At 36.0% G+C, this 17,500-nt stretch overlaps 1 protein-coding gene across 1 annotated transcript in view; it reads right to left on the bottom strand.

The window, feature by feature from the left end:
* Positions 1-8,036: 8,036 nt before the first annotated feature.
* Positions 8,037-17,500, bottom strand: part of LOC135197996 (uncharacterized) — a 90,392-nt gene continuing 80,928 nt past the window's right edge. Inside the window, exons 9-10 of the mRNA XM_064225332.1 lie at positions 9,927-10,028; positions 8,037-8,407 (exon numbers count right to left, since the gene is read on the bottom strand). Of these exons, the coding sequence (XP_064081402.1) occupies positions 8,219-8,407; positions 9,927-10,028 (291 nt within the window). The 3' untranslated portion in view covers positions 8,037-8,218. The remainder of the gene's footprint in view (positions 8,408-9,926; positions 10,029-17,500) is intronic.

Genomic DNA, 17,500 nt, shown 5'->3' with positions numbered 1-17,500 from the left:
CAGCAGCAAGAAGAAGAAGAAGAAGAAGGAGAAAAAAGAGAGCAAGAAAGGGAAAGAGGGAAGAGATTGCAAGCGGGGCCATCATAAATCTCCGAATCTTTTCTGCCTCTTCGTCTTTCTTCTTCCTTCTTCCTGGTGCTCCTCCCAGAAGTTTCACAGATGAAACTCACTCTCTCTCTCTCTCGCAGTTTGAAATGTTGGCATTACGCGTGTCTTTCTCTTTTGGGGGTCGTTAGAGCTGTTTTTTTTATATTTTTAATATTTTTTTTTTTGGGGGGGGGGCGGGGAACGGTTAGTACATTTTTTTTTTCGTCTATTAGAGTTGAGTTGTGCAGTCTTCCTGATAATGTCATACATCTAAAGTTCAAGCAAGGATACTGTGCATTACCCTAATACAACTCTTTGCATTTTAAGAATGTACTCATTTTCATCCATAAATTTATTCTATTTTCTCTACCTTTTTAATAAATGATCTCTGCTTTATGTATTTCCGATTATATACCCTCTCTTACTTCTTCCAAACAAACACCAAACTATTCATTGGAAGCTTGAATTTCAGGCCAATAATAATAATAATAATAATAATAATAATAATAATAATAATAATACTGTTAAAAAGGATGGCAGAATTAACCGAGTTGATTTTATATATTGTTTTTTCTATTTTCCTTACAATTCGCTTCTCAGGCTCAGCGATGTTTCTGAGTAACTGGCCAATATTCATATTGGGAATTTTCAAAAACTGTTAAATGCTGAAGGAATCTTTTATTAGAACAGGATATCAGGTCCAGGTCAAGCAGGGGTCGTCGTCAGTGCCGGTATTATTCCGTAGGCGTAGTTCAGTTCGGGCCGGGGTCGTCTTTGGTTTAAGGGCTGGTATTGGTGCTGGTATAGCTGGTATCACGTGACGTTTCGACCTTCTCGTAGGTCATCTTCGGACGAGTCGGTTGAAGAGACTGTAGCAAGAAAGTTTGCGGAACGGTATTTATAGCGGCTCGGACCTAGAGTTGCATTCTTATTGGTCGTGCCGGTCTTGGGCGAAGCCGTGGATCTCGCCTGTTGTTTGTTGTTTTTGATTAAGCTGACCTTGTGTCAGCACGGGCTCTTGCTCACAGAGCAGCCCGTAATTCAGGAAAAGGATCTCGCCTCGAAGGTCTCGGGGATTCTCTCGTGCGAGCGCCACAGTAGTGTGCCTGGGGATGAACGTCAGGAATTCCGTCTGTAGCAGGAATCGTATCATCCTGTGGGGGCTCCTGATTATCTGGCATCGTCGGGGGGTCGCTCGCTGCTCTTCGGGCGGCGGTGGGAAGGAGAAACGTTTCTTGAGTGATGTTTAAGTTTGGTTTCTCCTTACCTATATGAAGGGCTTCTAGGAGGCGCAGACGTTGGGGATCCGTTGTGTGATCTATTATTTTGATATTAGGGATATCATTTCTTTTTATCCGTTTGTTATGAGCAGTCCTGGCGTGGGTGAATATGACTCCTTCTTGGGCGTGGCAGGAGATTCGCTTGGAGAAACGCATGGAGGTCATGCCGACGTATTTGCCGAGGCATCCTCGGACGGGGCATGTGTAACGGTAGACCACACTCGTCTTCTTCAAGGGATCCTGCAGGGGCGCCGAAGGATTGTTTCTCATCACCAGGCTGCTCGTCTTCTTCGTTTTATGATATATAATTATCTTAATATTTCTGTCTGGGTCAGCGGGGCTGACGTTTTCCTCGATGATCTTTTTGTGGGCTTGTTCGTCCTCCTTGTACCTCCGGTGGAAGTGCCCCTTGTAGAAAAGCTTGATGGGCTCTGCAACATCGGGGCGGGGTTCCTGGTGGTACCAGGCTTCCATACTTTCTTATTGACTCATCAACAGCACGATTGGTGTGTCCGTTGTCGACGAGGACCTGGGCGGCGCGCTCAAACTCAAGTGTGTTCCATTCCAGGAGGAGCAGTGTGAGAGGGCCCTCCTGACGAAGGCGCTGATGGGGAGAGCTTATACCTCTCAGGGCACTCACTCACCGTTCATGCATTCCCGTTCGTCGGCTTCGTGTACACCCTCGTGCTGATTCGGAATCTTGATGTTCGATAAGGACGTCAAGGAAGGGGGAGGCGGCGGTCTTGGCAATGTTCAATCGTGAACGTGAGGCAGAGTGTCGTGGAATGCACGTCGCAGCTGCTCTATCTCATCCTGGGAAGGGGGAGTCGGCGGAGACGAAGGTATCATCAATGTAGTGCACGAACATCCTCAGTTTCCTGGGAAAATCTGGAAGACCCTCTCTTCGAGGGGTACCCCATACAGAAATTGGCGAAAAAAGGACCCCAAGGGGAGATCACATCGCCACGCCGTCGATCTGGGTGAACATACAGTTGCGGTGAGCAGCAAAAGGGGCCTTATAGGGCAGATTTCCGCCTCCCCTTTCTTGACGTCCTTGTCGAACATTGAGATTTAACGAATTCAGCACGAGGGTGTACACGAAGCCGACGAACCATGAATGTGCATGAACGGTGAGAGCGAGTGCCCTGAGAGGTATAAGCGACTCCACCATCAAGCGATTTCATCAGGAGGGCCCTCTCACAATGCTCCTCCTGGAATGACACACACAGTGAGTTGGAGCGCGCCGCCCAGGTCCTCGTCGACAACGGACATACCCCAATCGTGCTGTTAATGAGTCAATAGGAAAAGTATGGAAGCCTGGTACCACCAGGAAGCCCGCCCCGAAGTTGCAAAGCCCCATCAAGCTTTTCTACAAGGGGGCACTTCCACCGGAGGTACAAGGAGGACGAACAAGCCCACAAAAAGATCATCGAGGAAAACGTCAGCCCCGCTGACCCAGACAGAAAATATTAGATAATTATATATCATAAAACGAAGAAGACGAGCAGCTGGTGATGAGAAACAATCCTTCGGCGCCCCCCTGCAAGGATCCCTTGAAGAAGACGAGTGTGGTCTACCGTTACACATGCCCCCGTCCAAGGATGCCTCGGCAAATACGTCGGTATGACCTCCATGCGTTTCTCCAGCGAATCTCAGCACGGCCAAGAAGGAGCCCATATTCAACCACGCCAGGATGCTCATAACAAACGGATAAAAGAAATGATAGTATCCCTAATATCAAAATAAATAATCAGACAACGGATCCCCGAGTCTGCGCCTCCTAGAAGCCCTCCATATAGGTGGGAGAAACCAAACTTAAACATCACTCAAAGAAAACGTTTTCTCCTTCCCACCCGCCGCCGCGGAGAGCAGCGATCGACCCCCCGACGATGCAGATAATCAGGAGCCCCCACAGGATGATACGATTCCTGCTACAGACAGGAATTCCTGACGTTTCATCCCCAGGCACACTACTGTGGCGCTCGCACGAGAGAATCCCGAGACCTTCGAGGCGAGATCCACGGCTTCGCCCAAGACTGGCCAGCCGATGAATGCAGCTCATGGTCTGAGCCGCTATAAATACCGTTCCGCAAACTTTCTTGCCGAAGATGACATATGAGAAGGTCGAAACGTCACGTAATCCAGCTATACCAGCACCAATACCAGCCTATTAAACCAAAAGCCGACCCCTGACCGAACTGAACTACGCCTACGGAATAATACTGGCACTGACGACGACCCTTGCTTGACCTGGACCTGATATCCTGTTCTAATAAAAGATTCCTCCAGCATTTACAATTTTTGAAAATTCCCAATATGATATTGGCCAGACTCAGAAACATCGCTGAGCCTGAGAAGCGAATTGTAAGAAAATAGAAAAAAAAAAAATATATAAAATCAACTCGCTTAATTCTGCCATCCTTTTTAACAACATTTGCCTAAAAAGAGGGTCTTCTACCAAAATAATAATAATAATAATAATGACAGAATGTTGTTTACCCCGACGAGAGCTGTAGATTTTTTGTACGACATAACTTTTATTTTGTCTCAGTGGTTTTATTATACTAAAGTTTACGGGAGGCGGGGATGGTGGCCGGTGGTTGTGGTGGTTGGTGGGGAGGGGGAGGGGGAATGAATTGTTGTTTTCCCGTTTTCAGAATAAAAATGAAAGGAATGAATAACTTTGAAGTGGAATAAATCGAGCTCTGATTCGCGATTGGGAACGTAAAAAAAAAATATGAAAGAAAATATATCTAGCTATATATATATATATATATATATATATATATATATACTATATATATATATATATATACACACGTCTATATGTATAACAGAATCACGAAAGTTAGGAACGTGATAAATCCATAAATAAAGATAAATGCCACGAAGGAAAAATACGAAGGAGTCTGCGAGATGTTTCGGCTTAAAAGCCCTTTACTGGAGCAGATACTGACAAAAATACGAGAAAAGACAATACAAGAAGGTTCGTATAACTGACAGATAGGGATTATAAAAGGATTAGTGCCTAGAATCGACACACCTGGAAGATAAGAAACCTTCCCAAACAAGCATAAACAAAGGGTGCAATTAAAGGTTTAAGACAATCATCTCAGATACAATCTCCAGACAATTAAAGGATTATAGGTGACAGCTATACGGAACCTGGTAAACAAAACCATATTCACAAAACATGACAGACATACATTACAATAAAATTTTTAATAACTCTAAGGCAATTGATTTTTATTTAAGTCAGTAATTATATATTTGAGGTCATTCTTAACATGTTTACAGATACAAGGGTCTAAATGAAAAAGGCCACGACTAACATTGAATTACAATGAAAAGTAAGTTGTATAAAGCAGATTCTAAAAGATTTCGTGATAAACACATCTCTTGACCGTGCAATTACTGAACTGTCAATCCAATTAATTCGGTGGTTGTTTTCACTTAAATGAATAAATAATGCATTGGATTTTTGCCCAGTTTTACAGAGTATTTATGCTGGCTTATAGCCTTACTTCTAAGCCCTTGCTGGACTGTCCGAGATAGAATGAGGGACAATCCATACATGGAATTTTATATATTATGTTGTTGCTTTCTCTGGGGCCATTTTTTATTAACATTCTTTTTAGTGTGTTATTATAGGAAGAAACAAGGTTGACATTAAAAAGCTTTTAACAATGGTTTAATGGTTTCAAATCCGTTAAAATAAGGCAAACTGAGAATGTTCTTAGAATTTTCTTTCTGTGTGTTATTTTCAGTATAAACTTTTTGTGGGCTTTATTATAACAAAGTCTAATATATGTGAAGGATAGCATAAATCTTTCCCTATTTTTCTTATGTATTCAATTTCTTGATCCAAATATTGTGGACTGACAATTCGCAATGCTCGTAAAAAACATAGAGGAAAAAATTGATATTTTATATTAAGATGGTGGCCTGAGAAGAAATGAACATAAGTTAAGTTGTTCGTCGGTTTCCTATAAATACTGAATTTACATTGAAATGGTTCTCTATGTATCAAAACGTCTAAGAAAGGGAGGCAATTGTCTTTTTCTAATTCTAGAGTAAACTTAATCGATGGTACCTGGTTATTTAATTTAGAGAGTAAATCATTTACAATCAATAACCGACAGGAAGAACAGCTAAACAATCATCAACGTACGATACCACTTTACAGGAATATGAATGATATTAGGTAAGTAGCGTTTTTCGAAGAATTCCATATACAGGTTTGAGAGCAATGGTGTATAAAATTTGTTGATAAAATTCACCATTGAATATAAACTTACAGTCACAAATGCACAAACTCAGAGTGAAATAATGTGACTTATAGGTAGAGGTAATTCATGCTGAGTTAGTTCATTGCCTAAGATATTCTAAAATAGAGTCTATAGGGACTTTAGTAAAAAGAGAACATACGTCAAAACTAACGAATCTATCAGTAGGGCAAAGAGAAAATTTTGTATAATTTATCAATTAAATCTAGAGAATTATATATATGAGAATCGGAGATGGTTCCAAGTAACGGGGACAAGATCTTAGTGATATATTTCGAGAGTTTATATGAAATTGAACCAAACAGTACTGATAATAGGCCGCATAGGGTTATTTCTTTGTGCGTTTTGACTAATCCCTATATTAAGTAAGGTAGCGAAGGAGAGTTGACCGACAATTTGCCTAGTAGTTCTGTTTTATCTTTAAGGATACTTTTCACTATGCTATTGAAGTTTTGGCATGGCAATGGGAAATCCTTTATCACCATTGCTCTCAAACCTGTATATGGAATTCTTCGAAAAACGCTACTTACCTAATATCATTCATATTCCTGTAAAGTGGTATCGTTACGTTGATGATTGTTTAGCTGTTCTTCCTGTCGGTATTGATGTAAATGATTTACTCTCTAAATTAAATAACCAGGTACCATCGATTAAGTTTACTCTAGAATTAGAAAAAAGACAATTGCCTCCCTTTCTTAGACGTTTTGATACATAGAGAACCATTTCAATGTAAATTCAGTATTTATAGGAAACCGACGAACAACTTAACTTATGTTCATTTCTTCTCAGGCCACCATCTTAATATAAAAAATATCAATTTTTTCCTCTATGTTTTTACGAGCTTGCGAATTGTCAGTCCACAATATTTGGATCAAGAAATTGAATACATAAGAAAATAGGGAAAGATTTATGCTATCCTTCACATATATTAGACATTTGTTATAATAAAGCCCACAAAAAGAAAAAATTTTTATACTGAAAATAACACACAGAAAGAAAATTCTAAGAACATTCTCAGTTTGCCTTATTTAACGGATTTGAAACCATTAAACCATTGTTAAAGCTTTTAATGTCAACCTTGTTTCTTCCTATAATAACACACTAAAAAAGAATGTTAATAAAAAATGGCCCCAGAGAAAGCAACAACATAATATAAAAATAAAATTCCATGTATGGATTGTCCCTCATTCTATCTCGACAGTCCAGCAAGGGCTTAGAAGTAAGGCTAAGCAGCATAAATACTCTGTAAAAAACTGTGGGCAAAAATCCAATGCATTATTTATTCATTTAAGTGAAAAACAACCACCGAATTAATTGGATTGACAGTTCAGTATTGCACGGTCAAGAGATGTCTTATCACGAAATCTTTTAGAATCTGCTTTAATACAACTTACTTTTCATTGTAATTTCAATGTTAGTCGTGGCCTTTTTCATTTAGACCCTTGTATCTGTAACATGGTTTAAGAATGACCTCAAATATATAATTACTGACTTAAATAAAAATCAATTGCCTTAGAGTTATTAAAATTTTATTGTAATGTATGTCTGTCATGTTTTGTGAATATGGTTTTGTTTACCAGGTTCCGTATAGCTGTCACCTCCATAATCCTTTAATTGTCTGGAGATTGTATCTGAGATGATTGTCTTAAACCTTTAATTGCACCCTTTGTTTATGCTTGTTTGGGAAGGTTTCTTATCTTCCAGGTGTGTCGATTCTAGGCACTAATCCTTTTATAATCCCTATCTGTCAGCTACGAACTTCTTGTATTGTCTTTTTCTCGTATTTTTGTCAGTATCTGCTCCAGTAAAGGCTTTTAAGCCGAAACATCTCGCAGACTCCTTCGTTTTATTTTTCCTTCGTGGCATTTATCTTTATTTACACGTCTATATATATATATATATCTAGTACATATATATACATATATAATATATTATATATATATATATTATTATTATATATTATATATAGATATGTATATTATAGATATGTATTATAGACGTATATATATATATATATATATATAATATATATATATATATATATATCATATAGTATATATGTCATTATATTATTCGTATTATATATTACCTATATATATATTTATTTCCATGCCATAACAAATTCGTTTTAAGAAAATTATATAATTTTCTACCTTTTAACTGCAGGTAACAAAAAACAAAGTAAGATAATTTTTGTTTAATATATATTTCAATTTTAATTTATGCCTTTTTGTTTTTAGGTGCCTTAAAATTAAAACAAAAAAAAAAAAGAAAGTTATGTATAATTACATATCTTTTTAGCACGTGTAAAATTGGGGGATTTTCTTTTCGAAGGAGCCACTCGCTGTTCTTCAGGTGAATGAGAAAATTTTTTACATATATATATATTTTCAAATTTTATTTATACCTTAAAATTACAAAATAGTTTTTTATTGCTTCCTATCATTTAAACACGTGTAAAATCAATAATTTTTTCTTTATATAACATAACATATCTATCAAAAAGAATTTTTTTTTTTACTTTTTTTTTTTCTTGGAAGTAGCCACTAGCTGCTGCTCAGGCGTTCAGGTGAACATGAAATGCGTCTTGTTCAGGTCCAACTTGAGCATCTTGAACTGCTTGTCAGTGAGCATCTGCCATTTGTACCCGAGGATCTGGGACACTTCCTCCTCCAGGATGTCGTAGGACCTCGAGCCCTTGCACAGCCACGTGTAGAACTCCAAGGACCATTCCGGGTTCTTGGGCCAGTCAGCCTGATGCAAAGGAGACGATAATAATAATAATAATAATAATAATAATAATAATAATAATAATAATAATAATAATAATAATGTTGATGATGATGATCACAAGAGGAAGGAGCACATCAATATATGTACTATCTATCTATCTATCTATCTAAATATATATTATATATATATATATATATATATATATATATGTATGTATGTATGTGTGTATATATATATATAGATGTATATATATAGGTTTTATATATATAGAATATGTATATATATATGTATATAGAGAGATCTGTATATATATAGATATATATATATCGAGATATATATATATATATATATACGATATAGAGTATATATATGATAGATAATGTAATATATATAGTTATATATATATATGATATATATATATATATATATATATATATATATATTAATATATATATATATATATATATGTAATATATATATGTATATTATATGTATATATATGTATATATATATATATATATATATATATATATTATATATATATATAGATATATTATATGTGTGTGTGTGTGTGTGTGTGTGTATATATATATATAATATATATATATATATATATATATATATATATATATATATATTTTCCTGTGGTATTCACTATATATACACATAGATAACCAACCACACAATCACGCGCGAAACAACTAAAATACTGATTCACATCAGGATCGAACCCAGGTCTTTCAATTTGAAAGACCTGTGTTCGATCCTGATGTGAAGCATAAATTTTATATGTACACATATATATACATATATGTATATCATATAATAATAATTAATAGTAATAATTTTGAACCAAAAACAAAAAATCTTTCAGTTTTATAAGGAAGTTATTTTGACGGGCACAAGTACTCAGCTAAGCCCTGACCCTTCTTTCTCCTAGTGTTTTGATGCTTAGTATGATATTAATAGAACTATAGATAATATATTATTATATATTATATATAATAATATATTATATATAATATTATATATAGCTATATATATAATATCAATATAGTAGATTATATATTATAATATTATATATATCTATAATATATATATATATTATAATATAATATATATATTAATATGTATATGTAATACGTATATATATATGTATATATATAGATGTATTATATACATATAACATAATATATACTATATATATATATATAGATATTATCTATATGATTATTATATTATATTAATATGTGTATTATATAATACGATATTTATTTATATTATATAATCTATATTATGTATTATATATAATATATATTATATATATATATATATAGTAATTATATATACTATATAGATATATATAATATATTTATATATATAATGTATATATATATTAGTATATGATGTTTATATATAATATATATGTATATGTATATAATTATATATATGATATGTATAATATATATATATATATTATAATTTTTTAATTTAATTATATAAAGAAGGTAATTAAGGATTCAGCAAGCTTTCCACTTACCTTGAGAATGACAGCATTACGCCTAACGTAGAAGTAATGTAAGTTCTTTGCCGTAAAAGCCAGCAGAAGGACTGTTGACGTAGATATTTTCTCTCGGACGACCTGGGGAAACAAAAAGGAAAGCATTTCGCTCTTATTCATGCATAAATTCATAAATTGTCCCTAATGATACAAGCACATTGTTGATAGATTGTCTTGATTCTAACCTAACTTAACCTAACCTTACCTAAAGTAACCTAGCTCATCCTGTTCTTAACCAATCAGAATTAACCTAACCTGACCTAACCAAGGCTACCCTAACTGAACCCAACCTAATATAAACAAACCTAACCTAACCTAACCTAATTTAAGCTAACCTAACTTAACCTAACCAAAACCAACATAATTTAAACTAACCTTACATAACTTTACAAGTTATATCTATAGTATCTTAACTTGATGTAATTAACTAAACTTGACCTAACATAACCTAATCTTAAAAGAACACATTCTTAACGAACTTAACCAAACATAAACTATGCTAACCTAACTTAACCCAATGTAGATGACATAAGTAAACCGTTTCTCTATTGTTTATCACCAGTGACCCCACTTTTATTCCAAGTGTTTTTCAGAATAAGGGAACTGATAATTTTTTATTTAAGAAGTAGCGATATCAAGGTACTTTAATCTAATATCAAGTAAACATAACTTAATTTGTTCGTGCAATTGGCGAAGTTACTGCAGTGACGTAATTTTAAGATAATTCCTTTGCCATTGGAATTCAGGCAAATACAGTCTGATGTTTATAAATGGTACTTCAGTTCCTGTCCATAAGAAGGTGAAAAACAATCAAATTCGGCCAGTTCTGCGTAAGAGGAAGCAAGCTTAGTTCCTATATATCCACAAAATATTTGTATTGAAACTATATCCAAATTACATTTATTAGAAGCGTTGCGTTATCTCATGTAAGGGTGAGAAAAATGAAACCATAAAAGAAAAAAAAATTAGATAAGGACTGATATCAACTGTACTCAAAATTACTCAGAACTTTGTTAAGTTCGATTCTTTCGAATGTTATTAAGTATACCTGTGTTTAGTCTGTTAAGGCCTTTTAAGAAGTAATTAATGATGTTTTCAAGAAGCAGTTATCTCTTACTACTTCATTTTGTCAGAAATATTCTCTAGATATTAATTAAATCTGTTTTCACTTCACCAACTATGATTCTTTGAAGAAAGTAAAAAAAACAAATTCTCTTTCTCAGTGATGATTTTCTAAGATTATGCTAACAATATTCTTAAGTAATTATGGTCTTCAGAAAGTAATTAGGGTCTTCAGAAAATAATTTGGGTGTTCAGAAAATAATTTGTGTCTTCAGAAAGTAATTACGGTCTTCAGAAAGAAATTAGGGTCTTCAGAAAGTAAGTAGTCTTCAGAAAGGAATTGGGGTCTTCAGAAAGTAATTTTGTTTTCAGAAAGCAACTATCGTCTTCAAAAAGAAATTAGGGTTCTCAGAAAGTAATTAGGGTCCTCTAAAAGTAATTATGGGCTTCAGGAAATAATTAGGGTCTTCAGAAAGAAATATTGTTTTCAGAAAGTAATTATGGTCTTTATAAAGAAATTAGGGTCTTCAGAAAGTAATTATGGTCCTCAGAAAGTAATTAGGGGGTTTCAGAAAGTAATTATGGTCTTTAGAATGTAATGAGGGCCTTCAGAAAAGTCATTATGGTCTTCAGAAAGTAATTAAGGTCTCCAGAAAGTAATTGAGGTCCTCAGAAAGTAATTTGGTTTTCAGAAAGTAATTAGGGTCCTCGGAAATAATTTTATTCTCAGAAAGTAATGAGGGTCTAAAGAAAGTAATTAGGGTCTTCAGAAAGAAATTAGGGTCTTCAGAAAGTAATTAGGGTCTCCAGAAAGTAATTAAGGCCATCAGAAAGTAATTAGGGTCTTCAGAAAGTAATTAAGGTCTTCAGAAAGTAATTAGGATCTTCAGAAAGTAATTAGCTATAACCACATGTCATTAACGGTATAACAGGCGGGGAATTGTACGTTAGTGTCATTAAATGTGAACTCAATTTTCCCTGCATTCACAATGAGTTTTTTGAAGAGTATTAAAATTCAATAAACCTCTCTCAAACGCAATTAGTCATTATCTTTGAATCTCGACAGATTCGTCATCAACTCGGATTATTATATACGAATCTGCCAGAAATCATTTGCACATAATCAGCGATTCTTCTTCGCGTCAATATTGAAATTTACCGGTAGGAGTTTAATTAGCAAAGTCATTTAGGATCAAAGAGCGCCCGCCTTATTTGTCAAAGGTTGCGGGGGCGAGCTGATGATTAGCTTTTCAGAGTTTGTTTACATTCGTCATTTTCATCATCAGCATTATCATCTTGATCATCATCATTATCACCATCATCATCACCTTATGAGGACACTATCATTAATCCCCACTAGGTCTGCGTCTTCCTTTAACACTTATGGTGACATTATCACTAATCCCCACTAGGTCTGCGTCTTCCTCTAACACTTATGGTGACACTGTCACTAATCTCCATTAGGTCTGCGTCTTCCTCTAACACTTATGGTGACACTGTCACTAATCTCCATTAGGTCTGTGTCTTCCTCTAACACTTATGGTGCATCACTAACAAGGTCTGCGTCTTCCTCACTTATGGTGCACTTCACTAACCCGGTCTGCGTCTTCCTCTAACACTTTATGGTGGACATTTACCTAATCCCCACAAGGTCTGCGTTCCTTCCTTTAACATTTATGGTGACACTGTACTAATCTCCTTTAGGTTTGCGTCTGCCTCTAAACATTATGGTGAACTTTATCCTAATCCCCAACTTTTAAGGTGGAACCATTATCACTTAATGCCCCACAAGGTCGCGTCTTCCTCTAACATTTATGGTGACACTATCACTAATCTCCACAAGGTCTGCGTCTTCCTCTAACATTTATGGTGACACTATCACTAATCTCCACTAGGTCTGCGTCTTCCTCCAACTCTTATGATGACACTATCACGTAGGACGTGTCCGAGTGTTCATCTCCGTTTCACCATCATCTCCCCTCCGCTATCATCTCCGTTTCACTATCATCTCGATATTATTTCATCCGTAATTTCTCTTGTGGCATCACCTACTTATTATGTAGCGCATAATATTCCTCTTGAAGATTCATTTTCAAATCCACAGAATTACAGATCATAATCCCCCGGGGGTAGGGGGTGGGGGTGGGGGGGGGGGGTGTTCGAGTAGCAATGTCAGTGCACGTATGCATCACTTCACGTTCCTTGCAGCGTCCCTTCGGGCCCTAGCTGCTATGCCCCTTTCATTACTTTTACTGTACCTCCGTTCATATTGTCTTTTTTTTTTCATCTTACTGTTCACCCTCTCCTCATAGTTATTTCACAGGGCAATTGCAAAAGGTTTTCCTCTTGTTAAACCTTTAATAAAACCTCTTTAGTCTCAATTTTCCTAGACTGGTGTATATAATGCTATTTTTGGCATACACGTTCAGTCTCTTTGATTGAGTTGTCTTCTGTGTTAGTCATTCAACAAAATCCAACCAAAAATAAATTGGATATCATTGTTCCTATGTCCTTGAAAGCTTCACGTGATTCAGGTTTCCCCAGATCTTTTATCTCTAGATAGACGATGCTTTCTGTCAGGCAAATTGTGTGAATCTTGTAGCGTTTCACTGATGAAGACAACCTCATCTGCGCATTCTAAGTCTGTCAACTTTCTTTCGATACTCAAGATTTAATTTAAACCTTCGCTTTCATCTCCAACCACTTTTTTCATTGAAAAAGAAAGGCAAACAGCAAAGGTGACATAATATATCCCTGCAGCACCCCGCTATTTTCTGAAAATTCACTGGTCAAGACTCAGGGAACTTTAAATTTGCATTTAGTTCGTTTATATTTACTTAATTAACTGAGCAAAGCCTTCCATAATACTGGTCTGTGGACGTTGTCAAATGGATTCTTGTAAATAAAAAAAATATCACTGACGGATTTTTAAATTACGTCTCTGCAGTACTGAATTCCGCTTCTCCTTATTACTGCCACTAATATTGACGCTACAAGTTCTCAAACCGGTTTAAAAGAGGAGGTATATATTTAACTTTTGCAATCGACAACAAAAACCACTATATACAAGAAACGTTACTAGACGAAGCATTAAAATTTGATCGTTACTACTAATATAAATCTTTCGTTATCTGCCATATTTATTGAAATGTTCTCTGATTCTCGGGTTTCCTTACACAGGTTCTGAGAGACGCAATAATTCCCACCGCCTATATTTTTGTTATTACCGAAGCTGTCTTCTGTCATTTCTCTCTCTCTCTCTCTCACTCACGTCACTTCGATATAATTAGTTATTTCTGTGATGTAGACGCCTTATAAATCAGACCCAGAGCGACGCCCACCTCGGGGCTCATTCAATCACTCACGGCAAGTAATAAGAATGGCGAGAGAGAGAGAGAGAGAGAGAGAGAGAGAGAGAGAGAGAGTAATGTGACCAGAGATCATTATTTCTTTGACAGGGCGTCTGGTGCAGCCGAGTTGCCAGATCGGCATTAACCCTCAAGGGTTAAGTTGCCACTTAAGCATTTCTCGAAAACTCCCTGGGCGTATTCTATCGTATCCGCTCAGATTTAAAGCAACGATGACGACTCAATACGAAAGATGGGAATGACTTCGAATAAAGAGGAAGTAGCTGTTGGCTAGCGCGAAAATTATTGAGGATAAGAATAGGGAATTGGCCGTGATTGAAAGGCTTCGAAATTGCTGTTTTCCACGAAGCTATTGCTTGTGTGTGTGGTGTGTGCGCTCGTGTGCGTGTGACTTTTTAGTGTGTATCACGTAGGTAAAAATAATGCAGACTTCTGCAGGTGTCCGGAAAATGATAGATTAATCTATCAATTCTAAGTGGCTATTTCAGATTTACACGGTGATATATATACCAACTCATGAATCTATTTTATACTCTGCGAATTATGCTCCTTATTAGTCACTGAGAAAATTTAGCGAGAGAGAAAACAAAACGTCAGAAAGAATTTTTTTAAATAAAGTGAATAGTACGAAATTGCCATTAGTACTTTGTGAAACAAGAAAAAAAAATTGTTGGACGTTTTTATGATGAAAGATTTTATTTTTATTTCAAAATCTGACACAATCTTTTACCTTGTGAAATAATGGAGAATATTGTTGGACGTTTTATGATGAAACTAGATTTCTTTATTTCAAAATCGGACACAATTTTGTCAGTGTAATCATTCATCAACAAAATGAAGTACATGTTAGAAAATGGGGAAAATGATTAGCCATTCTGTTAACCAGAATACAGCTGCAGACTGCGGTCATTTCCGTAAAAGTTAAAAATAAAAAGGAATTTTAGAACAAATTTCAGCACGTTTAATAATAATAATAATAATAATAATAATAATAATAATAAATACAGGAAGTGCAAAAACCTGAGAGATACGTACCTATCGACACAACTCATAGTCAGGGCAAGTCCTGTTTGGATGGACGGGATGAGTGTTACAAACTCCCTTTTGTTTTTTTGTGTTTTTTTGAGTTTACAGGAAATGATGCAATGGTCGTGTTTAGGTCTTAGCTACGATGCACACACAACGCCTGGTTAAATTGGGTCTTATTTCCGTTTTTTTTTGGGGGGGAAACGGCGACAACACAGCAGCAGCTGGCGCCATCGACGTGGGAAAAGGCCTGGACGGTCATACTCTCAGTTTATTATTTTTGGGAGGGAGGGGTGGTCAACAGAAGAGAGAGAGAGAGGAGGGATGAAAAAATCGCACCTATACTCGATTGTTTATTTGAGTATTTAAAACTGGTAGAGAGAGTGATGAGAGAGAAATCGGCACAAATATACTCGATTATATGTTTGAGGTATTTAACTGAGGAAGAGAGAGAAGAGAAGAGGAGAGAGAAGAAGATGGAGATGAGAGATGAGGAGAAATCGCACATATCATATACTCCGATTGCATTTGAGTAGGTTTAACTGGAGAGAGGAGAGAGAGAGAGAGAGAGAGAGACAGAGAGGGAGAGGAGAGAAGAGAGAGAGAGGAGAGAAATCGCACATTATCATACTCGATTGTATTTAGAGTAATTTAACTGGAGAGGAAGAGAGAGAGAGCAAGAGAAGATGAGAGAGAGAGAGATGAGAAGATGAGAGCGAGAGAGAGAGAGAGAAATCGCACATATCATACTCGATTTGTAATTTGAGTAATTTAACTTTTTAACTGGAGAGAGAGGCGAGGAGGGAGAGAGAGACGGAGAGACAGAGGAAGTGATAGAGAGAGCGAGAGAGAGAGAAGAAATCGCACATATCGTACTCGATTATTAATTGAGTATTTAACGAGAGAGACGAGCGAGAGAGAGAAGAGAGAGAAGAGGAGAGAGAGACGATGGAGAGAGAGAGGAGAGAGAGAAAATCCCACCCCCATAGCATACTCGATTAATTTGATTTGGTATTTAATGAGGAGAGAGAGAAGGAGAGAGAGAGAGAGAGAAGAATCGTACTAAATCATAAGCATACTCGATTGGTAATTTTGAGTATTTAACTAGAGAGGAGAGAACGAGAGAGAGAAGAGAGAAGAAGAGAGAGAGAGAGAGAGAGAGAGAGAAATCGCACATATCATACTCGATTATATTTGAGTATTTAACTGGAGAGAGAGAGAGAGAGAGAGAGAGAGAGAGAAGAGAGGCGAGAGTACGAGACGAGAGAGAGAGAGAGAGAGAGAGATATTCTCACATAATCATAACCTCGATTGTATTTGAGGTATTTAACGAGAGAAGGAGAGGGAGAGAGAGATAGAGAGAGGAGAGAAAGAAAATGCGGACATATCATTACTCCGATTGTATTTGAAGTAGTTTTAACGAGAGAGAGACGGAGAGAGGAGACGAGAGAGATGAGGGAGAGAGAGAGAGAGAGGAGAGAGAGGAGAGAATCATTAAAACTATAAGAAAAACTTTAACTTAGGACAGTATGGGTGACGGGAATTGAAGGGAAGCCTCTGTAAAATTTCACAAACATCTAAGATCACAAAAGCCACAGGAATAATAATAATAATAAAAAACTTGTACATCATTTTATAATAAGGACAAAAATTTGCCCTCACGTCCTGAATCATTTGGACTAGGATCTAGTTTTACTTAAAACATCTAATTTGTACAGATGACAAAAACAAACTACAGAAGGTATAGTAACAAAGAAAAAAATAATATTATGAAATTGAAAAAAGGAATACACAGATACACAGAAATTCGTGAACATTTTTGTTTTCAACACATACTACTGGTAATTAAGATGGTTTTCAGGTTGAGATTGTAAAATTATGTTAGTTATACATTTGGTATTTAGAAGTAAAACCCTTTCTATCATGTATGAAGAATATTATGGTGCCATAGTTAAAATCAGAATTTTCTGGTTAATATCAGAATTATGTTGGTTATGCATTTGGTATTCAGAAGTAAAACCCTTTCTAACATGTATGAAGAATGTAAGGGTGGCATAGTTAAAATCAAAATGTTCTGGATGATATCAGAATTAGTTA

The sequence above is a fragment of the Macrobrachium nipponense genome, chromosome 23 (genome assembly GCF_015104395.2).
Source record: "Macrobrachium nipponense isolate FS-2020 chromosome 23, ASM1510439v2, whole genome shotgun sequence".
Taxonomy (NCBI): Eukaryota; Metazoa; Arthropoda; class Malacostraca; order Decapoda; family Palaemonidae; genus Macrobrachium; species Macrobrachium nipponense.
Note: the sequence above shows the minus strand (reverse complement) of the source record. Positions and strands in the feature narration are given on the sequence as shown.